At 43.5% G+C, this 26,253-nt stretch overlaps 1 protein-coding gene across 2 annotated transcripts in view; it reads left to right on the forward strand.

Annotated features, from left to right (window-relative positions):
• Nucleotides 1-26,253, forward strand: part of LOC307217514 (fer-1-like protein 4) — a 63,880-nt gene that overhangs the window by 24,821 nt on the left and 12,806 nt on the right. For both annotated transcript variants that reach the window (XM_079978796.1, XM_079978795.1), the window contains exons 20-40: nucleotides 30-117; nucleotides 1,472-1,588; nucleotides 2,113-2,265; nucleotides 3,427-3,610; nucleotides 4,454-4,578; nucleotides 5,498-5,632; nucleotides 6,159-6,332; nucleotides 7,438-7,554; nucleotides 8,375-8,536; nucleotides 11,862-12,030; nucleotides 13,160-13,326; nucleotides 14,583-14,714; nucleotides 17,259-17,301; nucleotides 18,871-18,977; nucleotides 19,885-20,016; nucleotides 21,228-21,338; nucleotides 22,600-22,727; nucleotides 23,309-23,479; nucleotides 24,151-24,305; nucleotides 24,940-25,118; nucleotides 25,770-25,855. In XM_079978796.1, coding sequence (XP_079834922.1) covers nucleotides 30-117; nucleotides 1,472-1,588; nucleotides 2,113-2,265; nucleotides 3,427-3,610; nucleotides 4,454-4,578; nucleotides 5,498-5,632; nucleotides 6,159-6,332; nucleotides 7,438-7,554; nucleotides 8,375-8,536; nucleotides 11,862-12,030; nucleotides 13,160-13,326; nucleotides 14,583-14,714; nucleotides 17,259-17,301; nucleotides 18,871-18,977; nucleotides 19,885-20,016; nucleotides 21,228-21,338; nucleotides 22,600-22,727; nucleotides 23,309-23,479; nucleotides 24,151-24,305; nucleotides 24,940-25,118; nucleotides 25,770-25,855 — 2,835 coding nt within the window. The remainder of the gene's footprint in view (nucleotides 1-29; nucleotides 118-1,471; nucleotides 1,589-2,112; nucleotides 2,266-3,426; nucleotides 3,611-4,453; nucleotides 4,579-5,497; nucleotides 5,633-6,158; nucleotides 6,333-7,437; nucleotides 7,555-8,374; nucleotides 8,537-11,861; nucleotides 12,031-13,159; nucleotides 13,327-14,582; nucleotides 14,715-17,258; nucleotides 17,302-18,870; nucleotides 18,978-19,884; nucleotides 20,017-21,227; nucleotides 21,339-22,599; nucleotides 22,728-23,308; nucleotides 23,480-24,150; nucleotides 24,306-24,939; nucleotides 25,119-25,769; nucleotides 25,856-26,253) is intronic.

Genomic DNA, 26,253 nt, shown 5'->3' on the forward strand with positions numbered 1-26,253 from the left:
CTCAGAACTCACAGCTTCTCTGATTCCAGGCAGTATTCTCTTAACGTGGACAAAAAGCCCATGGCCCGTCCAAACAACCTTGATCGTTGCCGGATGAAATCTCTCCCACAAAACATTGTAAGTCATGTGATCAAGCTGTGTGCATGCACTCTTGAGGAGCAGAAAGGAATTTGAATGTTCCATGTGACAACAAATACTCTGACCTTCATCTAGCCCAATGTAAACATGGAACCCTCATTGTGTTGCCAGGTTCAGTGGCTATCAGAGTTTTCCCAGATCAGTGCATACCTTTGAAACCCATTGGCGAGGTGGATCTAGATTACCAATTGGCATCCATTCATGTAGCAATTAATTATTCATAGAGAGACTCCCCCCCCCCCACTTACAGCTACTAATTGTACTTGCTGAAAAAAATATCGCAAGGGAGAAGTAAATCATAGGAACCCCACATAATCAGGCTGCAGCCAGGTCCTACTTGAAAACATATGTGTCTCTCTAATAAGTAGAGTCTACTTGTCAAAGGGACGCAGGTGGCGCTGTGGGTTAAAGCCTCAGTGCCTAGGACTTGCCGATCGAAAGGTCGGCGGTTCGAATCCCTGCGGCGGGGTGCGCTCCTGCTGCTCGGTCCCAGCGCCTGCCAACCTAGCAGTTCGAAAGCACCTCCGGGTGCAAGTAGATAAATAGGGACCGCTTACCAGCGGGAAGGTAAACGGCGTTTCCGTGTGCGGCTCTGGCTCGCCAGAGCAGCGATGTCACGCTGGCCACGTGACCCGGAAGTGTCTCCGGACAGCGCTGGCCCCTGGCCTCTTAAGTGAGATGGGCGCACAACCCCAGAGTCTGTCAAGACTGGCCCGTACGGGCAGGGGTACCTTTACCTTTACCTTACTTGTCAAAGGAACTACTCATCAAAGGACCTGAAAAAGTTCCAAGCAAGGAATAACTGCCTCCTTATTCTGAACACTTTGGCTTATTCTTTTTTATGCTTTATCCTGCCTCTCTTCCTTGTTTTGTTTCCTTTTAACCCTTGGTATCAGTGCATGGCCTCCATCCTTCCCCTTGCTGCATTCTGCCTTGACTGTTCCATCCCATACTATTCTCCCCTTACTGCTCCATTCCTCGAGTTCAAACTCAGGGCCCCTCCAGATGTCTTTTTTATTGTGCATTAATTATTATTTGTCCTCATGATGGTATTGGGGCATACGTGATCCCACCTAGAGAGGCCCTTTCTCTGAGTGAAATAAACATTTCTAAAATTACAGTAGTAATTTTCTCAGCACAAATTCCTCAGCAATCTACAGCTTAGAGCTATAGAATTTGGAGATTTTCTGCTATGGGCAGTTTGCAAGGAGGTGTGGGAGAGCAGAAGAAGGGATTCACCTTTTGATGGAGGGAAAAAGAAGATGGGACCTCTCAGCCTGGTCCCCTGTGTGGTTAAATTCATGGTTAGAAGATGTAATCTTTTTGTCTTCAGATACTATATGCAAAACAGGGGATGCGCATAAGAAGGCGCCTGACTCGCACCAATGTCAAGGAGAAAGTAAATGAGACAAAGATAATCTTGTCAAAGCTGCGCTTCCTGGCTAAAGAGGTATGTAATTGCAGGTGTGGGAATGCAATCAGGTTTGGGAGCTCCTATACTTTATACATTAAAAGCCGGGTAGCTCAAGCAACTGAGAAAGGAAACACTGCACCAGAGAGCATGATATTCTAGTAATATCCTAGAATCCTTAGAATTTCTGTTTATGTTTTGAAAGAAGAAAGCAAACAGGTTTCTAGTCCTTTTTTGTAGTGGGGTGGGGAGAAATATGAGTGCATGTGAGAAATTCAGTGTGATGCTTTCCAAACCAAAAGGTGTATGGATGGTGCATGAAAGGATCAAGGGTTGAGATGAATTCGAAGAAGCTCAGCTCTCACTCTGGTCCCTACATCTGTTGCCTACGCCCATGAATCACACCTTCCTTCACTTCTCGGTCTCAAACAAAAAGTTCCATTTAAAAACAAAAAACAAAAACTCAACTCTTCCCCCCCACAGATAAGGAAAAAGAATGTTTGCACTTAAAAAAAAAATTAAGCTAGTTTTATTTCAGCTTTCCCTCTCATTCCCGCCCCCAGCCCCAATGTCCTATCCCTGATGTCCTGATCTGGATGTTTAGCAACAACAAGCGTGTCGCATACACTCGGATCCCTGCCCAACACATCCTTTATGCAGTGGTAGAAGAGGAGAAAGGCAAGGACTGTGCCAAGATACAAACGGTCTTTCTCAAGGTGGGTGCTCACCATTTTTGCTCATTAAATTTCTGTTGCATGCACCTGACCCTCCAAGCAGCAAGAGACTCCAGGGGTTCCAGCACTTACTTACCAATGCTTCAGTTTCCTTGGAACAACAACAACAACAACTTGATTATTTATACCCCTCACATCTGTCTGGGTTTCCCCAGCCGGGGTTTCTGAGCAGCTTCCACCACATATAAAAACAAAACAAAACAAAACAAAACAAAACAAAACAAAACAAAACAAAACAAAACAAAACAAAACAAAACAAAACAAAACAAAACAAAACAAAACAAAACAAAACAAAACAAAACAAAACAAAACATTTCTTAAAATTCCTGATGCAGTGCTACAGTGGTACCGTGGGTTAAGTACTTAATTCGTTCTGGAGGTCCGTTCTTAACCTGAAACTGTTCTTAACCTGAAGCACCACTTTAGCTAATGGGGCCTCCTGCTGCTGCCACGCCGCCGGAGCACGATTTCTGTTCTCATCCTGAAGCAAAGTTCTTAACCCAAGGTACTATTTCAGGGTTAGTGGAGTCTGTAACCTGAAGTGTATGTAACCTGAAGTGTATGTAACCCGAAGTACCCACTGTATTGGAATGGTCATTGGAGACTAGTATCTTTAGGATATATGGTGTTATTTACACACATATACAACCCGAGCATAGGATAGAGGGGCACCACAGCTCTTGCCTCCCATTAGGTTCCTAGGGAGAGCCCCAGGCCATAGCTTTGGGATCTAGCATAGAGCAAGATAAAGCCTCTGTGTCTCCAGCTTCCAGCACCAGCCACAAACTCACACACTCAAAACCCCCACTTGGCTTATTGCTCTCCCTCTTAGGGTGGCATAGCATCCCGCCAGGTGAGGTGAGAAAAGGCCCATCCTTTTTTCCCTATGCAACAGGGCAACCTCTTTTTACACATAAATGGCAGGTTTTCTCTCATAGATTCTAACTTCACATACACAGGATCATAGGTTTGGAAGGGACCCATGTTTATCACCCGGTCTGACACCCCCCCCCCCACACACACACTTAGAACATTGCTCTTTGTGTGGAAGCAGACCTAATAATTTATTTCATGCTTTTACTATATCAACACTTCTTGCCCTCATCATATTTTAACTAAAAAAATATTATTTGGGGCTTAAAGGTTCCAGGGTCACGGACTGGTGACATCTTTGCAAAACTGGAAATCTACATGTGGCTTGGGGTAACTAAATATGTGAAGAACAGCACCGCAGAGCTACCAGAGGAGTTCAAACCAATATATGATAAGGCTGTGCAGGCCACAAGGATTCCAGCGTACATCCCACCCAGTCAGCTCAACAGAGATGGTAAGCCCATATTGCTTTTTGTTACCTCCCAGTCCTTTCAGAAATGAAAAGATATCATAACTCAAAACTAGCGCAAGATAGAAGATTCTGATGTAAGGGTAGCCAGATGTTGTTGGACTCCAACTCCCATCAGCCCTAACCATCATGGCTGGTTGTACAAAGCTGTGGCACAGCTGATTGGTGGCAGTGATCCTATCCCATTCCAGTAAACAGCAGTGACATCAGTGCTAGGAGAGCGGCTCCACCTTATCACACATGCCACTATTGTCAAACGCCGTAGTGAGATAAGAACCTGCAACATACGTTCATGCCACACAGAACTGAATTTTTTTGGTATGTTACTGTTCAACAATTTCATACCAGAGTGAAGAAATACAGCCTCTGATATGTTAAAGGAAGACTCCATAGCGAGCTCACTGCTAACATCCCCTCATCACTCAAGTGTGTGTGTGTGTTACCTTAGCTAAGTTGGCAGGTGTATGTTTGTGTGACACACACACACAAACATATACCTACCAACTTAGTTAAGGTAGCATTCAATGGATCTGAAGTGGATCCTGGTCCATGAAGGTTTGTATCACCATAATAAATTAGTCAGTTATTCAAAGTGCCACAAGACTCCAATGAGCTTTAAAAATGAAATGTTCATGTGGAGCTTTTTTTTGAGTTCTAGCAGTTTCTCTTTCGTGATTACCATAAATGCTGTTGGATATACTTATCATTCCGCCCCATTGTAAACTTGTTGGAAACAACAATGATTCACATAAAAGTCCTTTCTAATGTGTGAACCTCACACATGGCTGTCATCTTGGAAAGCTGACAGATGCATTTTGCTTTTTGCAGACTTCAGTTACTTTCAGCTGCGAGCCCATTTGTACCAGGCTCGGGGGATTCTCCCAGCTGATGAAAATGGCCTTTCTGATCCATTTGCAAAAGTGGTGTTTTCAACTCAGTGCCAGACTACATGTGTAAGTGTATTTGCAGCAGACTTGTGAGTAAACAAATTTGATAGCCCAGATAAATATTGAAATGGTACAGGACAGAGGTGGGGAAAAGGCTCAGGGAGATGTTTTTGTTTGTGTTTTAGTGGGGAAATGGTGTTATAGATGTGGATAAAATTAATAAATGGTTATTTTGGTTATTTTTGGTATGAAAGTAGAAATATAAGCTGCAAAGGGTAGCCTGGCCAAGCTAGGGCTGTTAAGGAAACAATAGAGAGCCATTGAGGGACGTTACAAACTTCTTGCCCCAGGTGTGACCTGAATATGGGGATTTGGAAGGTTGCCAGGGTAACTGTTGGGGGAGGGGAGCAAGGTGTTTCTGGGAGGAAGAAAGAAGAAGAGGGGAGAACCAGCTTTGGAGTGTGCTGACCTCAAGCAGCTTATGCCTCCGCCTCTTGGAATGACTATGCCATAAGATCTGGACCCCCTCCATGCAGACTAAAGGTGTAAATAGGTGAATAAACCATATTTCTTAAAGTACGACAGTCTCTGCCATGTCTTCCATTCTCCAAAGGGACACAGGCCCTGTGTGTGTGCCTGTGGCCCCATGAGCTCTTGCCACTGCTTGGCAGAGAGAGGGGCAGGCACCAGGCTTTTGTAATAATAGTAAAAGACTATAAGAGTCCTGTTGGATGAGACCAATGGCCCATCTAGTCCAGCACTAGTTTCCAGGTTGCTCAACCTGATACCGATGAAAAGCCCACAAGCAGAATGGAAGGGAAATGGTTAAGCAGTCCATCCCTTTACTTAATTTCACAGACTCCTGGGGCAGCTTTTGTTTTAAAAAGTAAGTTGGGTGAAAGATATATATGACTGTGGATTGCATGGGTCTAGCCTGGTCCTAAAGGAGCTGTTTAAACAGCAGCTTTGATCTCTGTTAATTCAGATCTTGGAAGAGACACTCAGCCCAATGTGGAATGAATTACTTCTGTATGACCAGCTCATTATCGATGGAAAGAAGGAGGACTTGAAGACAGAGACTCCAATTGCTGTTGTCAATATCTTTGACTACAATAAATTTGTAAGTTTGAACATACAAACTCTCACCTGTTTTGTGTGGCTGTAATTTTCTATTTTGCTGCAATAGCTTCTCGGGGACCAGGAACTCACATAGGCCATAACCCCACTTTCCTGCAGAAGCAATTCAGAATGGTTTGGGAACCACCAGCAGGTTGAAGGAATAATATACATGGCATGTTGCAGAAAAACCTACACCAATACAGTTGATCTAGTCAAGCACTTGGGTGGGCTGAATGTGCATACTAATCTAGTTCCTAATCTAAACAATGAGTTGGGGGAGAGGTTAAGTCACTCTAGCAGCAGGCTTGCTGGGCAGTGCTCAGTTGTGTGAATTTTCTCCATGAGTAAAGTAAAAAGCAGAGGCAGGATTGTGATACAGTGAAGAAGGAGGTAAGGGAGCTCATTGCTCTTAGATACAAAGGGTGCTGCAGTGTGTGTAAAATGCCCATCATTGGATCTAATGGGAAACTGGGTTCCTGAAATAATGTTTCTTGCCATATCTGATAGCTGCTTCCTCTTCTCTCCAGGGCTCGCCTGTGTTCCTTGGCCGAGCCTTTGTTACACCACTGGTGAAGCTGGTAGATGAGCCATACAGCAAACCTGCTCTCCAGTTTTTTGACATTTACAAGGGACACAAAGCAGCTGGGGAATTAATTGCTGTCTTTGAGCTGATTGAACTGGATTATAGTGGCTACTTAGAGGTAAGTGGGTTCATTGCCACCTCATGGCTACAGGGATGTGTTTGGCAGCTTGAATAGGTTGTGAACAACCTGCGAATAGTCTCATAATTTAAAAAAAAATGGTCCAAATCTCATGTAACAGTAAAGTTTTGTGCTGATGAGCTGGACTGAGCTTAAGTGAAACCTCATGGACATGTGCTCCATCACCTCATCCTGTGCAGTACTGGAGGACTTTGCCAATGTTTCATTTCATTGTAATTAGGGATGGGGGAGAAATCTGTTTCAGTTTGCATTTAAAGGCAAATCTATTGCATTCACACTTTCCACATGAACCAAAACACAACCATCCTTCAACACTCCCCCTTCTCCAAATTTTGCAATGCAGTTCTCCAGCCAAGAAATGTGTGCAAAAATGTATACACTGGTATAAAATGTATTAGTATTTATTATACTGCATTTATTAGTGAAACTAACATACAAAATGTGTAATATTTGCTTGCAGCGATGTGCATATTAGGCAAAATATCATACGGACATCTCTATTGTGAGGACTTTTTAAAAAAAAGAAATTGCAAATGGAAATGTGGAGAACTGATTGGAGTAAGGAGAAACAGAAATACACCAACACTGATAGATGTACTTATCCCTAACTGTAATTTAATTTTGCCTTGTGTGTAAACCAGGGATTGTGATTTATCATAAACTCTGGCTAGTTAAACAAGCCTGCTTCATATTTCCTGGTTTGATGTTGGCTTGTTTTAAAACTAACCAGAATTTGTGATAAAACCAAGTTCTCAGATTCATCATGTTCTCCTAGTAGAGGGGCCTTGTGTTTTATAGCAGGATCCTGAAGCATTGATGGGAAAGAATTTTATGGAAAGACTTGAAACGAGACAGGTAGTGCCCAAGTGCCTTTCAGTATATAACCAATGACCATCTCTCACTGCTGACCACCCACAACCAGTGCTGCTCATACATCTGGGATTAGAGGGGAAAGGCTTGACAGCTTTCACTTTAGAAAGTGAGGATTGGTTATGATGATAATTGGTGGATAAATTGACAGGTGGGCATTTAAGTCTACATAGCTATAGAGAAGACTTTAAAATTGTTGTTCTGTGCTGTCCAGCCATCAGTGCCTAGTGATGTAGAACCCAAGGAGCCAGAATATCTGGGAGACCCCCGTTCTGGACGATTCATTATCCCTGAAGGTATCCGACCAATCCTTAAAGAGTTTCGTATAGAGGTAACGTTATTTGTTCTTCTTCTGGCAAAGGATTTATTTAACCTAACCATTTTGTTTTTAATCTGTTCAAATACACCAGTATTATAGGGATTCTCCCCCTTACGTATTGACATGATGGTTATTTTTAATCATTCTTAATATGTTATTGCAATTATCATATTAATTGTTGCTCATTTAGCATGTTGTATGAGCCAATTTGGGCGCAATTTTGTGAAAAAGCAGCAAGGAAATAAACAGAGGAGAGAATGAAGGAATCTAGCTTGACACACAGTAACTAAGAATGCAATCCAAATTCCCTTTACACCAGGCTGTGGGAGGGATTGGATGGAGGTGTCTCTACCAGTGTCACTCCAATAGCACAGAACTCTTTGTTCTGCCCACCAAATGTGTGGGTGAGTGAAAATGCTGCTGGTGGGATCCTTGCTGGTGGTGTTCTGGGGCAGAGATTAACTGAGGCCACAGCCATCATGTGTTTACATGAGGCCTAATCCAGGCCTAATCACTACATCAGCTCCAAATGGCACAGAGATTTGCCTACTCCCCTGCCTTCTGTCCAGGCCAGCACCATCACCATGTTAAGATCCATTGTTCCTCAGCTGGGTTTGGCTTGCAACCGTAGGCTAGTTTGCAGCAAACAGAGAACAGGAGAGAGTAGGTGGGTGTCATATAGGTCTGTTAATCTAGAATGCATCTGTGAGTGGGCATTGGGAAAGGTACTTCAGTGGTTTTTGAGAAGAGGACCATTTTAGAGAAGGAGGATATTGGACCCTGTACGGAGTACCCAGAAGAGTCAACTCTTCTGCTTTCTTTCTCTTTTTAGATCTTGTTTTGGGGCCTGAGAGATCTGAAGCGTGTGAACTTGTTTGAGGTTGACCAGCCACAGGTGATCATTGAATGTGCTGGGAAGAAAGTGGAATCTGAAGTGATTACAGTGTACAAAGAGAACCCAAATTTCAATGAACTTGTCAAATTTGTTGATGTGGTGAGTAAGAGGCAGATCTCAAAAGACTGGGATCGCCTTCCATTACCTGATTAACAAAACCAGAGTTGTACGGCAGTAATTTAGAAAATCCCATTATCTTGAGTTAGCCTCCAAATTGTATAAATTTCTGCTAAATAATGTTCCCAGCCACTGAGAACCTTTGAGGTTTCTGTGTGCTTGAGTAGAAATGGCTGAGCAACAACCTGAATGTTGCTGAATGGCTGATACTTTGGTCTTGAGCAGAGCTGTAGAATTCTGCTATCATAGCTGTGGAAGCTCCAATGGTGGAGCAAGCTGCTGCTCTTGAAAGGGCATGCCACAATAAAAAAGCTGCATTAAAAATACCACATACATGCAAAAATAAAACATACATGCAAACATGCAACCCAACCAGTAGATGTGATTAATGCCTGAATTGATTGCTTATAGCAGCTTTGGATTTATTTCTGAGATTTTGACTCTTAATCCATACTTGACTTGACCTCTCTTCCTAATTTTGCCAGGGTTGATGTGAATCATTCACAGTATCTTGTTGAACTAGGATATAGAACCATCCCACCAGTTATCAAATCACTTTATAAAGTAAATAATCTTATTTGGGACCTTATATTAACTGCTGACCAAGATTACTAATTCAGTTTACTGTTTTAATTTCTGTTGTCATTGCTGGGCTGTTTCAAAAGGATTGCTTTATTGTATACATTACACTGGTCAACAACAAATTTGTTGTCTGCGTTTTTTCAGTTGATTTAGGACGAATCTGATGCGCTGAATCCAAAAATCACATTGGTTTTGCTCAATCAGGTCAAGTTTTTGAGCTATGGCCACATGTCTTTTTTATGTTTTTGTTCACATGTATGCTTGTGTGGAGCATTTTAGAAGAAGTTGGTGGGGGTAAAATGTCATGTCAAATAATTGTTTTGATTGGAAATGATTATTTTAATGACAAGAAATATTCAGGTCCGATAGTTCTGGGTGATTATGTCGAAAAGGGATCAGTTTGAAGTCATAAAACCTCGAAAGCTTCCATAAATTGGTGCGGCAAAGCATAAAGTTACTTACCATGCTTATTTTGGTATTAAACTTGGTGACCAGGATAAAGCTTGGGCGCCACACATGGTGTGCAAGGCATGCACCGAGACTCTACGTGGGTGGACCAATGGCAAGAGGAGTCTGAACTTTGGAATTCCCATGGTTTGGAGGGAGCCGACAAACCATGTCACTGACTGCTACTTCTGCGCTGTTGATGTGACTGGGATCAACAGAAAGAACCGGAGCAGCCTCAGGTATCCTGATCTTCAATCAGCATGTCGTCCTGTAGCTCATTGTGATGAAATTCCAGTGCCTATCTTTGAAGAACTTCCTGACATTAGTGACGAAGATCCCTCCAGTGTTGAAGGACATGAAGAAGAAGAAGTGGTTCTTGAAGATGATGCTCCACATCCATTTTCCCAAAAGGAGTTGAATGATCTAGTTCGCGACCTCAGCTTGTCAAAGGACTCTGCCAAACTGTTGGCATCCAGACTGAAGGAAAAAAACCTCTCTGACAGTGTTCGCATCAGCTTCTTCCGCAACAGGCATCAAGAGTACCTCTGTTTTTTCTTGGAAGAGAAGGACTTGGTGTACTGTGCAGATATTGCGCAGCTTCTGCTCAAGCTTGGAGTGCCACAGTACGAACCCAAAGATTGGAGACTGTTCATTGACAGCAAGCGATCACTGAAATGTGTTCTGCTACACAACGGCAACCAGTTTGCCTCTATACCCCTGGCTCACTCGAGTACACTGAAGGAGAACTATGAAGCGGTGAAGTATGTGCTGGAGAAAATTGGTGATGATCAGCATAAGTGGTTTATTTGTGTTGACCTGAAGATGGTGAACTTTTTGTTGGGACAACAGTCTGGCTTCACCAAGTACCCATGCTTTCTGTGCATGTGGGACCGTGCTCAGCATTACACGAAGAAGGACTGGCCTGTGCGGGAGGAATTGGTGCCTTGCAAAGAAAGGAACGTCATCAACGACCCTCTGGTGGAGAGAGACAGAATACTCTTCCCACCGCTGCACATCAAGCTCGGCTTAAACAAGCAGTTCACCAAGGCTCTGGACAAGGATGGTGACTGCTTCACTTACTTGTGCCAGGCTTTTCCAGGATTGACCATGGAGAAGTTGAAAGCTGGCATCTTTGACGGTCCTCAGATCTGTCAGCTCATCAGAGGTCCAGAGTTCGGAAACTCAATGAACGAAGTGGAACTGGAAGCATGGAAGGCATTTGTTCTGGTAGTGAAGAACTTTCTGGGCAACAATAAGGCCAGAAACTACACAGAACTTGTCAACAAAATGCTGACTGCTTTCAGAAACCTGGGCTGCAACATGAGCGTCAAGATGCACTACCTATTTTCACATCTGGACCGGTTTCCTGAGAACCTGGGTTCAATGAGTGTCGAGCAGGGGGAGAGATTCCATCAGGACATGAAAGAGATGGAGACCAGGTATCAGGGTCACTGGGACGCAGTCATGATGGCTGACCACTGTTGGACTCTGAAGAGAGACCTCCGTGCTGCTGAGCATTCCAGGAGTTCTAAGAAACGGAAGTTCAAGCCCTGAAGTTTGAAAAATGGTGAAGCAACATGCAATTTCCGTGTACTTACCTTTATCAATGCCCACCATTCAGTTTACAGTAATCGATGTTTCTATCAGGTAATCAATATATGTTGTTGGAAAAACATTTTTTTCTCTTAAAAACATATTTAGGATGATATGTGTTGACAAAAATCAGCTGATAATGCCACAAAAATGTAATCAATTTTGTCACAAGATCTGATTTCCCCCCCCAAATCAACATAGCACAAAAACTTGACCCGATGGAGAGAAACGGATGCCATTTCCTGATTCAGCAGTGCAAAAATATTCTAAATCATTTGTAGAAATCTAGACAACATTCAAAAAGTAAAACATTGTTGCCCAGTGAATTGTTAATGGAAGTTAGTTTTAACTGCATTGTTTTATTGGGTACAGGCAACTCCCTGTTTGCGCAGGGGCTGCATGCCAGGTCATTGTGCATGTCAGTGGTTATGCATAAACCCTTTCCACCCTGCCCTTGTTCTGCCCCCTTTGGTCTTGCATCAATTGGATGCACGCAAAATGGTTGCCGCCTGTATTTTGATCCTGGTGTATTTTTAAATTTACTGTATATTAACAATGTTGTGCTATATGTGTATGTGCTTTGTACACTGCTTAGAAGTCATCTGGGCATCAAGCAATGTATAATCAATAAATGACTATTAATGAATAAATAATCTGCTTTGTGGCACCTGATTGTATTCCACAGGAGCTTCCAGAGCAGGTGTACTTGCACCCACCTCTCAGTATCTTCGTGGTGGAAAAGAGGGCCTTTGGACGCTCTGTCATGGTGGGAACTCACATAGTTTCCCATATTATGAAATTTGCTCCTAAAGAGCTAGATGAGTTGGAAGAGGAGGACGACATCCCATCCAAAAGTGAGTCTTTAGAATCCCAACTCCTTTAAGGGACCTTTCAATGGGGTAGAATTGTGTGAGGGTCAAGTTAGGGTTTTATGTGCTGGGATTTAACATTTGCAGAGTATGACACCCTGCACATGGCATTGGACTAGAGCTACTCTGCTGCTCATAAAGGTAAAGGTAAAGGTACCCCTGCCCGTACGGGCCAGTCTTGACAGACTCTGGGGTTGTGCGCCCATCTCACTTAAGAGGCCGGGGGCCAGCGCTGTCCGGAGACACTTCCGGGTCACGTGGCCAGCGTGACATCGCTGCTCTGGCCAGAGCCAGAGCCAGAGCCACACACGGAAACGGCGTTTACCTTCCCGCTGGTAAGCGGTCCCTATTTATCTACTTGCACCCGGAGGTGCTTTCGAACTGCTAGGTTGGCAGGCGCTGGGACCGAGCAGCGGGAGCGCACCCCGCCGCAGGGATTCGAACCGCCGACCTTTCGATCGGCAAGTCCTAGGCGCTGAGGCTTTAACCCACAGCGCCACCTGCGTCCCTGCTGCTCATGGCCATATCTAATTTCTTGGCATTCCTATGCCAGAAGGTCAAAGCCAAGGCAGAAAACATTCAAAGCACCATGCTTTGAAAGAAAAATCTAAGTCGAGCATGGTAGCAAGACTGTGCAAACAACCTGAGCTTCAGTATTTCTCCATTTTGCTTTTTTAATATCTTCTCAGAGTCACAGTCACCCATGCTGTGAACATATAGAGACTGTATTTCATGAAGGAGTTTTAAGATGAGTCAGGCCAGTGGTGCATCTAAATGCAACATCCTTTCTCTTTGTCAGTTAATTAGAGGAAAGTTGTGGGTGGGTGGCAAAGGGCAGGGCCACACCATACAATTAAAGCACATTAACACACATTTAAAGCATATGGCTTCCCCCAAAGAATCCTGAGAGCTATAGTTTGTTAAGGGTGTTGGGAATTGCAGCTCAGGGAGGTTGAAACTACAGTTCCCAGAAATCTTTGGGGGGAGTTGTGTGCTTTAAATTTGCACTGAATGTGCTTTAAATGTATGGTGTGGGTTAGTAAAGCAGAAACGATTCAGCAGGTGAAGGCATGTATTCATACTAAAGTATACAATTTATACTGTTTTCTTACAGCACGGAAAGCCTCACGGCCGAAAATCTCCAAATCAGTTCTGAATCTTGGTGCAGCTGCTGGGAAGACGGTGATAAACATTGGTGCAGCTGCTGGTCAGACAGTAATAAATATTGGTGCAGCTGCTGGAGACATAGGTAGCAAAGTAAATCCCCTTAAGCTTGCAAAGGTGAGTGCAGCAATTGGATGGTCACAGATTCTGCTGTTAGAGGAGTGTTGTGACTCATAGGAAGTGCCTTTCTAAATCCACATTGCAGAAATGGATTTTCCACATAGCTGAATCATTCAAAAAGCTTAGGTACCGGTACTTCATGGTACTGAGCAGCAGAAAAGGAGGGGGGATACAAACAGCAGGGGTATAAATGCAAATAGATATCATTGGAACAGATCCTCACAGATTTCAGTAGGGTCCCCAGGGAAGATTCTCAGACACATCCTTTTATCCTAAATCCCAGGTATTTATCACAAAAGGGGGTGCTGAGTTGCAGTCCTTTGTTACTGCTCTTTCTAGCAGTAGGCATGGGTTGTGGTGTGTAAGTGAGAGAGCTATGCATGTTACACATGCACATCTGCCCCAGGGAAAGCATTTTGATCTTTCCTGTCAGAAATTTCCTTTGTAGGAAAAGCCTTGCAACAAACTGTGGGAGGTAATATGGTGTAAGGGATGTGAGTCATTTCCATATCAGAGCATTAGTAAGCAGTCAACATAAAACCAGGAGAATCTGGGAGATAAGAAGCTCAGAAAATCGGTTGAAAGCATGATTAAAGTTAGAATTATCAAACCTATAGAACAAGCTTTGTAAGGAAGAATCAGCATGGCTTCCCCCAAATGGAATTTCTGCTTCACTAATCTTTTAAAAATTTTTGAGAGTGTTGGTAGAAGAATTTTAGTAGCAAACATTCTACACAGTCCTTCATGAATGACTTCTAGATGACCATAACAGGGATAAGAGGATGGGTCCTCTTGTGGACTTGTAACTAACTGAAGAATAAGAATCCAGTGAAATCCAGTAAAAGGATAATTTTCACAAAGAAGGGATATAAGCAACAGGGTCTGCCAATGATTTGCTATTGAAATTGGTACCATTTAATGTATTCATAAATGATCTGGAATTAGGGAAAGCAATGATGTAGTAAAGCAGCAACATGTGGACCAGAATTCCGAATCTAGGGGCCCTCCAGGTACTCTTGAACTCCAGTTCCCATCAGCTGTTATTCCAGATTGCTAAATGGAACCTCCATGTTTGGGAGCAGTTTTACTCATTGCTGGGGGGATAGAGGAGAGCTTGCCTATAGGCTTCATTGAGCCATCTGGCTGGACACTGTTGGAAGAATGACACTGGACCTGATGGAGCTTCTGGGCCAACCCAGTTGGGCCCTTATGTTCACACATACCTTTGATAGATTGAGATAATTTATTCTCAGGCACCTCTGAAGAAACTCCCAATTGATAAACTCATGCCAAAGGAGGAAGAATTTGAGGAGGAAAAGCCTGAGAAAGAAGAGCTGGATTGGTGGTCTAAGTACTATGAATCGTTAAAGGAATTAAACAACCAGGTAATGGGATTTCAACTACTGAATTGTATTTGCAATAGAAGGTAATCTGCTGCCGTCCATATGCTTTGGACTACAGCTCCCTTCATCCCTGAGCATTGGTCATGCTGGCTGTGGCTGATAGGAGCTGTAGTCCAAAAAATCTCAATGGTAGCAGATTGGGGGGGGGGGAGGAACTCAGGTGTGAAGCAAATGACTGCAGTAGAGAACTACATAGGACAGGTAGGAGGAAGCAGGAAAAACCATATCCTGTCAGGATACTGCAATCCCCTCATAGAATTTTTGTAGAAGGAGAAGAAAGAAGAATGGGAGGGGAGTAGGAAAGGTTCTTGAGTAAACTTAGCAAGAGGATGGGTTTTTTATGGATTGAGAACTACTTAAAAAACAGGAAGGCAATTAAATGATGAAAAAACAAACAAACAGTTTATTTCAAATACTAAAGTGCTTTTTTGGTTAAAAAAAATAAGGTGCCAGTAATCATATCTTGATAGAAATGCTGTGTTTACCAGCCAGCACAAAATGGCTGCTATGGGCAGGTGCAAAAGAGGTGGCAGTATTCTGTATCATCACAAAAAGAGTCCTGCCTTATTGTATTTTGTTTACAATTCAATATATGAGATTAGGATGTGAAGTAAAGGGTGCTTTGTTTCTAGAACATCACACATTAATAAATCAGTTTAGGTCTCCCTAGCATACACAAATCCTTGCAGGATTCCCAGCAAGGCCACAACGAGAAACTGTCATATCCTGTGAAGCTTTGTGTTCTAGTACAGGGATGTCCAACAGGTCAACTTTGGGTGTTCCTCCCCCCAAAAAGCTCAAGAACTTTGGTGAGGGCTTCCCCAAAAAAGCTTAACAACTTTGGTCAATCCAATGGTTAGATCACTGCCAGTATTTTTATAGTGGGAGTAGATTGCAGTCTCTGGGGAGTTGGACATCCCTGTTCTAGTACAAAGCAGGATTCTTTAAAAACTGAATTGGAATGAGGGGTGGGTGGGTGGGGGTTAGAATGGTGCCCAGAGTCTAGGAGAGGAGCACTGGTGGTGGGAGGCTCCACTCTGATGGAGGTCCCAGCTGCACCCTAATAAGCTAAAGCTACCCCTTCTGCATTTCTCCTGCCAGTCATTAACAAATCAAAGTTGGCCATATCTATTAATTTCAATGGGTCTACTCTGAGTAGGTCTAATACTGGAGACAACTCAAAATTTGTGTTATATACTTTTATATACTTTTTTCCTCCTAGAAAGTAAGGGGAACTGTCTGTGTGTGTTATGGAGCGAATGCCTATGGATGGCGGGGGGATCTGCTGCAGTCATGAGCAGAGGATCCATGGTTCCCCTTCCTTCCCTCCTCCATGGCTTGCTTTGAAACAGCAAAGCGGGAGAAGAGCCGCTGAGTGGAGAGGAGAGAGGGACAGAGAGCCTGCTTGCTTTAAAGGAGCAAAGTGGGAGAGCAGAGAAGCCGCTTACACGAGTCCGGAGCTATTTCTTTTCAGCGAGCTGGGGAGGAGGGAGAGAACAGCTCGCTAAATACAGTGGTACCTCGCAAGACGAATGCCTCGTAAGACGAAAAACGCGCAAGACGAAAGGGTTTTTCGTTTTTTGAGTTGCTTCGCAAGACGATTTTCCCTATGGGCTTGCTTCGCAAGACGAAAACGTCTTGCGAGTTTGTTTCCTTTTTCTTACAACCGTTAATACCCAGGGAATCCGCGCTCCGCAAGACGAAAAAATCGCAAGACGAAACAACTCGCGGAACGAATTAATTTCGTCTTGCGAGGCACCACTGTAGCAGCAAAGTTTTTCCACAAGCAGGCTCTCTGTCCCTCTCTCCTTCCCACTCAGCTGGCTAAATAGTAGCAAAGTTTTTCAGCGAGCCGGGGAGGAGGGAGCTGTTTTTTTTTCAGCGAGCCGGGGAGGAGGGAGAGAACCGCTAGCTAAATAGCAGCAAGGTTTTTCGCAAGCAGGCTCTCTGTCCCTCTCTCCTCCCCACTCAGCTGGTTTAATAGCAGCAAAGTCTTTCAGCGAGCCAGAGAAGCAGAGCCTTTAAAGGAGCAAAGTGGGAGAGGAGAGGAGCCTTCTCCTCTTATACCCCTCTTCTGCATTATTAACAGCATCCTTCTCCACCCACCCCACGCTTGTTCCTTGTCCCTTGAGTGCTTTTCCTTCCCTCCCCACTTAAAACGTGGTTACAAAGCACGGATCCACATGGATCCTCAGGATTTTTGCATTGGGCTACCCCAAACTCACCGTCAGATCACATGTCTGTGGCCACAGCATGAACCACAAAAATCATACATCCACTGTTTCGTTTAGAATATTTTTTTCTTGTTTTCCTCCTCTAAAAACTATGTGCGTGTTATAGTCAGATGCGTGTTATAGAGCGAAAAATACGGTAGCTTCTGTTTTCTGCAGCAAATTTTATGGGTTTCTGGAGTTTTGGGGGTGGTGTTATTGTGAAATTCATCTCACATTGTTAATAGATTTGCTCAGTTAGCAGTGACTGATGATTATTTGTCATAGTCTGATTAATGACTAACCTATTTTACAGTCCTACAGTGATGAGGAAGAGGAAGAGGACCCAAATGATCCAGGTGAGATCTTCGTACTGTAGAAATTGCCAGGCCCAGGACCTGAACTTTCCAGAATATCTGGTGTTCAAACACTACCAAAGTGGTGTTTTTATTAATGTTCTGTCTGTGCTCCCCTTCCCTGAGCTGTTAGATGCACGGTTCCCTATGTTGGTGTAATGTGGGAAAATAGGTGAAATTGTGCTTTGATTCTGTTCAGGGTTAGCACGTCAGCTGCACTGGGTGGTTAAAAACATCTTTGGGTTATTTGTATCCACCCAAGACCAAAGGCCTAAAGCATTACTCATCCACTCTCGCTTTCTCTAAGGAATGTTTGTACATGCAGTGATCGGTATAAAGTCAAGGCTGGATTCAGCCATATTGGCATGATTGTGTGGTATTTGCCGAATGCAAAGGTTACATGCTATATGGTCAAGTACAGCATGGTGAGCTAGCATAGTAAAGTGCTAGTGAATCTCTCTGTAAACTTGGATCTTTACGAGGTTTATTTCTACAACCAAAGAACTGTATTATAGTAGATTAGTTCATGATGTACCAGCGTCTCTTAAAGTTAATGTAGATAGTGTGTTTATGCTTGTCTTGCACCATGAGACAAAACACACTTTATACTTTGAACTGGACTGTGTGGAAAAGGAGTTTTCTTAACCGGGGATTCTGGAAAAGACTGACTATTGGAAAGCAGGAAGACTCTGATGTTCTGCTGGAAGACTCTGCTGGAATTGTGCATACTTTGCTGCTCAACCTATTCAAAGTGTGGTGTACAGTGGTACCTCTAGTTACGAACTTAATTCGTTCTGGAGGTCCGTTCTTAACCTGAAACTGTTCTTAACTAGAGGCATGCTTTCACTAATGGGGCCTCTTGCTGCTGCTGCGCCGTCAGCACACGATTTCCATTCTCATCCTGGGGCAAAGTTCTCAACTCGAGGTAACTCTTCCAGGTTAGCAGAGTTTGTAACCTGTAGCATTTGTAACTTGAGGCATTTGTAACTCGAGGTACCACTGTAGTATCAACAACAGAGGGGGGCCCCAAAGGATGGGTCTAACATCCTTTGCAGGAGAGAGACCAGTGGTGCTTTTTGTGAATATCAGTCTATTTGCAAATGTACAAAATGAACAGGAATTATAACTGGGCACAGAGTCAACTCACAGTAATAGGTGTTCAGTCTCTCAAAATCCTCTTTCTCCGTCTAGAACCTCTTAGTAACACTGGTTTTGGCTGGCAAACTGCTCCTTTCAGATTTCATAGGATTGGTTCACACACAGCCATCTTAATGAAGCACTATGCTTGCAGAAACCTCCCAGTGCCTACCTACAGTGTGCCCTGGTTCTGTCAGCTGCGACAGGTGTCTGCAGTGGAACCACTTTCAGCCTTTCGTTGCCCTGTGCTCACACTGAATTCTCAGTTGCAAGCATGAATGCCTGACGCTAGAAAGAATAAAGGTGAAGAACGGGGTGGTCATTGACTTTGTTGGAAATTGTTCAAAGCTGCAGGGGTTGAATGGAAAATCTGTGTGATATTTGACTGTATGAGTTGAGCAAATTATCCCATTAATTTCTCAATGTCTTATTTAGATGGAGGGAATTTAAATGTTGCTTCTCTTGACGTGGAAGCGGACGATGGCGTGATAGTTGAGGTTGAGCCACCTCGTCCCAAAAGGAAACTTATAGCTACATTAAAGGTAGGTCTTTCAGAGACAGAATCCTGTCGTAAGTAATCAAGGGTATGTCCTATTAATTATGTCCTCATTGGCAGAACACATGGGTTACATGCAAAAGGCACCAGGTTCAATCCCTAGTGTTTCCAGGTAGGGCTGGAAAAGATTCCCACCTGAAACCTTCAAGAGCTGCTGCCAATCAGTGTCAGCAATACTGAGCTAACTTCCAAATGGTCTGACTAGATACAAGGCGCTGCCTATATTCCTATTGGTTTCTGTGAGACTAGGGCTGGTGTATTTCAGCGCCCCCCCCCCAATTTGTATATTATGCACATCAATTTTGGCATTTCCTGCCAGTTGATTTGTGTCTGCTCCTGACATTTACCACATAAAAAAAATCCGGGAAGGAGTACTGGAAATAATTGTTTACTTCACTATTTGCTCAGGCTAGGAAAGAGTGGCCTGCCTTATTTATGTGTGTATTGATATTTGTTTGTAAAAGTATTTATATACCACCATCTCATAATTTTTTTGACTAAGGCACCAATGTTCATAATGCTCTATTCTGTCAGCCTTTGAGGTTGAGACCACAGTGAAGAATGATAAGGAGAGATGTGGATGACTGCTCTTTTATTAGCTCTTCAAAACCAACAAAGATCATCTTACAACATCTTAAAGACTACACATCTGTTATGTCACAAGTTTTAATGGATTTAATGGATCCACTTGAAAAATGATGTAGAGACCTGTAGTGACCTGTAGCACCTGTAGCGACATGACATAACCTATTCACTTGATCGGTGATAGAACTGAAAACAGATCACTAGAGGGGAGAGGCCTATGGTTGCACTAACTGTTCTCTGTACTACTAGTTTTTATTATCAGCTGTTATGGCAAAAAAGCTCTAAAATTAACACGTTTCTCATTTCAGATCTACAGTTCAGAGCTGGAAAACGAGTTTGACAATTTTGAGGACTGGCTCTGTATTTTTCCACTTCATCGTGGGAAAGCCAATGAAGATGAAGATGGAAATGAAGAGGATAATTTAGTGGGGAAATACAAGGTAATTGACTGGATTCAACTAACCCAATTGCACTAACGCAATGGCGGATCTAGCCTGCTCTGTAGAATGAAGGCTAATACTTTGCTCAGAATGCAGTAATAAACCTCCTTGTGTCTATTCCTTATGGAGTTGTAGCTTTACTTTTACTGTGCTTTTCCTTCTCCTGTCTCTCCTGTGATTTATTGCACTTCCAATATATGTGTCACCAGAGGTGTGGTAGATCTGTGATACTGCAGGACTCAACATGCTGCAGTCTCCTAGGAAACAAGAAGAAAAATCTTCTGACAGGTGTAGGGCTATTCAAAATATCATTTTACTAGAATGACTGCTCCCCGCATAAAACGGGGGGTGACCTTTGCGTGGACGCACGCAGCCCCTGGATCTGGAGCAGCTCCATTCAGCATAGGCTTGGCTTTGCCTTCCCTCAGGTGGGATACCTGGAGGTCTCCGCCTACCCCAGTCAGTTGTCCAATACCTCCTGGGGGAAGCGTTGCCAAGGAGTTCAGGCCAGGTGGGGGAGGGATTACCTGCCCACACAATAGAGGGAGGATCTTACCTGGGAATCTTCACTTGGCTCCAGAGGTTCTCCCACCCTACCCACCCTCAGTTAATGCCTTATTTTGCAGGTTAACTTTTCTTACAGGTATGCGGGCGCTGCTACGTTAAGGTCACTGTCAAAGGGCCGGAAAGGAATTTCCCTGCATTGGCAGGTTTCGCCTTTCCCGTAGCAAAACGTCACAACTTTGGCAGTATCAGGCCTTGGGCGGAATCCTTTTGTCCATCTTCCTCTTGCAGCGGCGATACCAGGGTTCCCCGTTAAAGGGGTTTCTGAAGGGAGGCTTTGACCGTACGCCGAAAGGTCGTCATTGCTCTCCCCTGCGGTGGCGGCGGCGGCGGCGGCGTAACGGGGGCAGCTATCTCTGCTTGAACATATGTTCTCCAGAGCCGGCCCATCCCCCACACAAACACTGGATAACCCTGATGCTCTCTAGGTCCCCGGCTGGGGACTGGGGAAGGAGAACGCCCAATGCCTGAGCCAAGGTCTACCCACATTTGAAATTTAATAAAGTTGTGGCCAATTTAATCCCATAGCACGTTGTCTTGAGTCGTTATTCCACATGACGGGGGGGGAGGCGCTCGGGACCTGGGGACTCCGCCTGTCCAGGCAAAGAGTGACATAGATTGCCTTTTATTTAATCCCTCTTTTGCAGGGCTCATTCTATGTCTATCGGGCTGAAGAGGCAGGTGCAGAGCACAAGATCTCCCAGGGCATCCCCAGAAACAGACCCATTAAGGTCCTTGTCCGAATTTATATTGTAAAAGTAAGTATTTGTACGGAATGGCATGAGTTTTGAAACCTGTGCTACAATTACCAGATAATGAATTCATAACCATCCCACAACCTGAGCTATGGCAAGGATGATCTCCCAAGATGGATAGTAGCTCTGTGATTTAAATCCATTCAATTCAAGCTGCTCCTAATAATTGTGCTTTCATGAATTTGAAGATGAGATGTCACAGAAGGAGCCCCTGGAATTTCCAGACTCTGCCTTTAGATTGGGGAGACTTGGGACTGCTAGTGCCATCGATTCCATTCCGAGATGCAAACAGCATTCTAAAATGTTCTGTATTTTGCAGGGAGCCTCCAGACTGTCAAGTGTTTTGCAGGAGGCATTCAAGTGCATATGAAAATGTTAGGTTTGCACAGTTAAAGTAGATTAAAGTGCTCTATCATCCCAATGCATCAAATCTCCCTCTCCATTTTAAGCAGCCTTTTTGCAGTTTGGAAAGTGACAGGGAAATGCATTGAAAAGTGAGGGATGGATGAATAATTAATGGGAGGACATGTAAATGCCCCAAAAGCAAATCAGAATGAACTCAGGCTGACTCCCCATTGTCATATAACTGTCCTATATAGAAATCAGAACGAATGCTACATAACCTTTGTGCAAAATAATCAGGATGAATGCTAAATAAACAAGAGCCTGAAATATATCTCAGCACACCATAAAAACATAGCAGTTCTTTTCCACTTTAGAACAGTACTGCTTCATTGAAGTTCCCTTTTGAGGGAAAGTGGGGTTGTCTCACTCTCAGGGGTTGACTCACTCCTTCAGAGCGTCCTGGTTTTTACTTTTTGAAGTATGGCAACCCTAGGTTTCCTCCGCACTCCATTCAGGTTCGATTGGCTAATGACCATAGTTTTGCCTGTAATATGTGTCTTGGCTTCAGCGAGCAAGCCTTCTGAAGTGACAGGCACTTCAATCGTCGTTCTGCTCCTGCTTGGGACATATTGGTCTGGCTGGCAGGAAATAATTTTTTGGGGAAGGGGAAAAGCGGCTAATTTCTAGGTCGCTCTGCCTCCTGAGGCTGGAAATGATGGTCTTCGAGTTCCTTGTAACTCTATGATTTTATAACTCTTGATGTTTTGATCATGTAACACAGGTCAGTGATCTTTTGCAATAGTAGTTTTCCTTTACTGATTCAACCTGAAGTTTCATGAAGGTGTTTCCAGACAAATATATGTAATGCTATATGGTTTTGTTCCACCAATGTTATAGTGCCACGTATTATGTTTTTTAGGCAACTAATCTGAGTCCAGCAGACCCCAATGGCAAGGCAGATCCCTACCTTGTGGTTAAAATTGGGCAGCAACAGAAAGACACTAAGGAGCGGTACATCCCAAAGCAGCTGCATCCAGTCTTTGGAGAGTAAGAACACAGCTTTACTTTGCATCTGAGTTGTATCCTCTCCACATTGCTTATAGCAGACTTTGCCTTACCACTCGGTGAACCTAAGCAACTGCAAAGGGTAGCTTGTGTTGGTCCCATTGTTGGAGATGCAAAAGGGAGGGATTCATATTCTCAGCACCACCTAGGTGTGCATGCATCTCTAACAAGATGGTGGTGCAGCAAAAAAGGAAAGAGGGCTGGATCTATAGGAAGATTAGGAAGGGTATAGCAGTTATCAAAGGATAGCGGAAATGAGGGGTGAACAAACAAGAGCATTGTTGGGTTCTGCCAATGACTTGGCCACATGAGATGGGGGAGGGAAATTGGCAAGTTCAGGGTCTTCAGTGTGAAGGGTCTGTTAAAGAGGGCTTGTGCCAGTTGGATGTCATGGATGGATGTGTGTGACTTTACCCAGATACAATACATAGGTTTAAAATGGTGCAGGTTCTATTACAAGAATTAAAGTAGTGGTGGTTGTACAGAACCTACTTCCATAGGTTGTTTCCCATCCTTTAGTTGCCCATATATATTCTCATCCTGTCTGCCTCTCTCTTCTTCAGAGTGCTGGAGCTGAGCATATCGTTTCCCATAGAATCAGAACTCACCATATCGATATTTGACCATGATTTGGTTGGATCAGATGACTTAATTGGGGAAACAAAAATCGACTTGGAGAACCGATTCTACAGCAATCACAGAGCCAACTGTGGGGTGGCCTCGCAATATGACACGTATGTAATGTAGGAGGAGTTAGCAAGGCAACCACAAACCCTTCTTGTCATTTTGTTAGTATTTTTTTAAATTATTATTTTGCAGAAAGTATTGCTCTTTCAAGTGGCTGGTAGCAACTCTGTAGCCTTCCCAAGGAAGCCTGTTTCTATAGTGGTGGATAGGGGTTGGACTCTGTGTCCTCCCTGCTCTATAGAAATGTCTCCTGGAATCCTAGCACTAAGATGAAATAAACCAGCTTCACATTCAGTTCTATACCCATTAGGAGGTAATGGCTATGGCCTCACATGACACTAAGCCATCATTTGATGTAACTGTTCAGCAAACCACAGGTCATCTTACAGATGAGTTGACAAGCCACAGCTTATTTCTCCAAAGCTTAGTTTGTTCTCCATCTGATCTTGCCTTGTAGCTTAGATGAGCACCAAATGAAACAAGGTTAATCAAGGTAGTTGTGTTCAGACATAATGCCATGCTAAAGTTAAAACAAGCCATGATAAGTTAAACCAATAACAAACCATGGTTTCACACTGTGGTTTGTTGTCAGAAAACAAACCATGGTTCGTCTGCTAGGTTCAGATGTTCAAACAAACCATACTTTGACTTAACAAACCATGGTGTAGTATTATGTGCAGACTAGGCCAATAAGTTTGATCCTGTTCCTTCCTTACAGAGAGGGCTACAACATGTGGCGCGATGCTTTCAAACCCACACATATCTTGGACAGTTTGTGTAAGAAGAATTCACTCCCCTCAGCTGAGTACAGGCGGGAGGAAGTCAAAGTAAACAACAAGATTTTTAAGATCCCTCCTGAAGCTTTTCCTGAAGGTACTGGTTTATGCTAAAAAAAATTAAAAAACCCATTTTTTACCCAACTTTTCTGACAAGTTGCTCAAGGTGATATACATTGTTCTCATGCTCCCTATTTCATTTTCACAACAACACTGTGAGGCGGGCTAAGCTGAGAGGCAGTGACTAGCCCAAGGTCATCTAGTGAACATCCCAGCTCAGTGGAGATTTGACTATGGGTCTACCCAATTCTAGTCCAACACTCTAACCACTACAACACACTTGTTCAGTGTTTCAAAGGAGAACATAAAGCCAAAGCTGCTAAAGTGAGCAGTGGTGAGATCAGTTTGAGATTCCTATACAATTTATTTATAATAATGATAATAATTGATTATTTCTACCCCACCCACCTGAATGGGCTGCCTCAGCCACTCTGGCAGGTTTCCAGCATATATAAAAACATAGTAAAACATTGAACCTTAAAAAGCTTCCCTATACAGTACAGGACTGCCTTCAGATGCCTCCTAAACGTTATATAATTCCTAGGCTTTGCCATGGCATTCTTCATTGGTTGATACTGATAAACAGTACTGATTCTGTCTGGTCCCTTTTCTTAGGGGCTTCTGGTTTTTTATATTATTATTATTATTATTATTATTATTTATTATTTTAGAAGCCTTTGTAAAAGACAAGAAAGAAAATGAAGATGAAACCTGGTCTGCTTATGATGAGCACAAGGCTTTGTATGTTCTTCAACACTGGGATGAAATGCCAGAATATGGATATAAATTAGTACCAGAACATGTAGAAGTTCGGTCCCTTTACAATCCAGACAGCCCAGGTCTCCTACAGGTGAGACGAGACTGTTGATTTACTCATAATACAACTTCTGCACATTGGTACTATAGGATCATGTGTAAGGAATGTTGCACTAGCACAACCACAGCAGGGAAAACACACCCCTGTTATATCCATTGTAGGGAGGGCAAGGCTGTTATACGTAGCAGATATAGACAGAAAGGGTGGTATGGCAATAGGCAGCACTCGAGACCAAAAATGCATACCTTCTTCCAACATCATAAAGGTCTTTAGGCCAGCCATTACCAATGTAGGGCCCCCTAGGTGCTTTGAACTATAAGTCCCATCAGCCCCAGCCACCAGAGGACACTAGGTTGGCAAAGATTGGCTTAGCTTCTTCCCTTCCCATTGAAGCCTTGGGAAATCATACCTGTGTCAACGTAGACGTTGTTTGTAAAACCTTATGCAGAGATTTTGGAATGTATGAGTGAGAGTTGTTGCACTAATCCCAGGCCACTTTGAAACAAAAAGAAAATTAGCTCCTGAACATTGAAGTTGAGTAAAAATCATTTCCCTGAGTTTTAAAATATGTCTGCAATATTTCATAAATACTTGTTAGCACCATTCTGGACGTTTCCCTCTCCCTTCATTAGATAGATTCAACTGCTCTTGAATCTCAGAAACAAACCCCTTGTTTTCTCCCAGGGTGCTCTCCACATGTGGATCGATATGTTTCCAAACGATGTCCCTGCACCACCTCCTGTCAACATCAAACCACGACTCCCAATCAGGTAAAGGCCCTCTGTGAACTGGAAGAGAACCAATTCCTAAACTATTTGTTGATTTGCCTTTTATAGAACGTTTTCTTACATTGTGTGCCGCCTGGTAGGAACTATTGCAGAAAAACATCTGCAACAGGCACCTGACCTGCTGGTGCCTGTGCTAATAATGTATAGGAATTGCTATGTGAATGGCTGCCACTATGCAAATGGTATCCCCTTAAAGAGGAGGAGTCTCTTCTGTTTTAACATGCCGGTGAAATGCAAATGAAGCAAGTTTAAACGCAGAGTCCTTTGGAAGATGTTTCGAAGCTCCAGCGATCAACTGATTGTTGGGGCTTCAAAGCACAGTGTAAGGTTCTCAACAAGACCAACTATTGATTAAAGAGAGCCCTGAACAGTTGAAGCCC

This window comes from Podarcis cretensis, assembly GCF_951804945.1.
Source record: "Podarcis cretensis genome assembly, chromosome: 6".
In the NCBI taxonomy this organism is placed as follows: domain Eukaryota; kingdom Metazoa; phylum Chordata; class Lepidosauria; order Squamata; family Lacertidae; genus Podarcis; species Podarcis cretensis.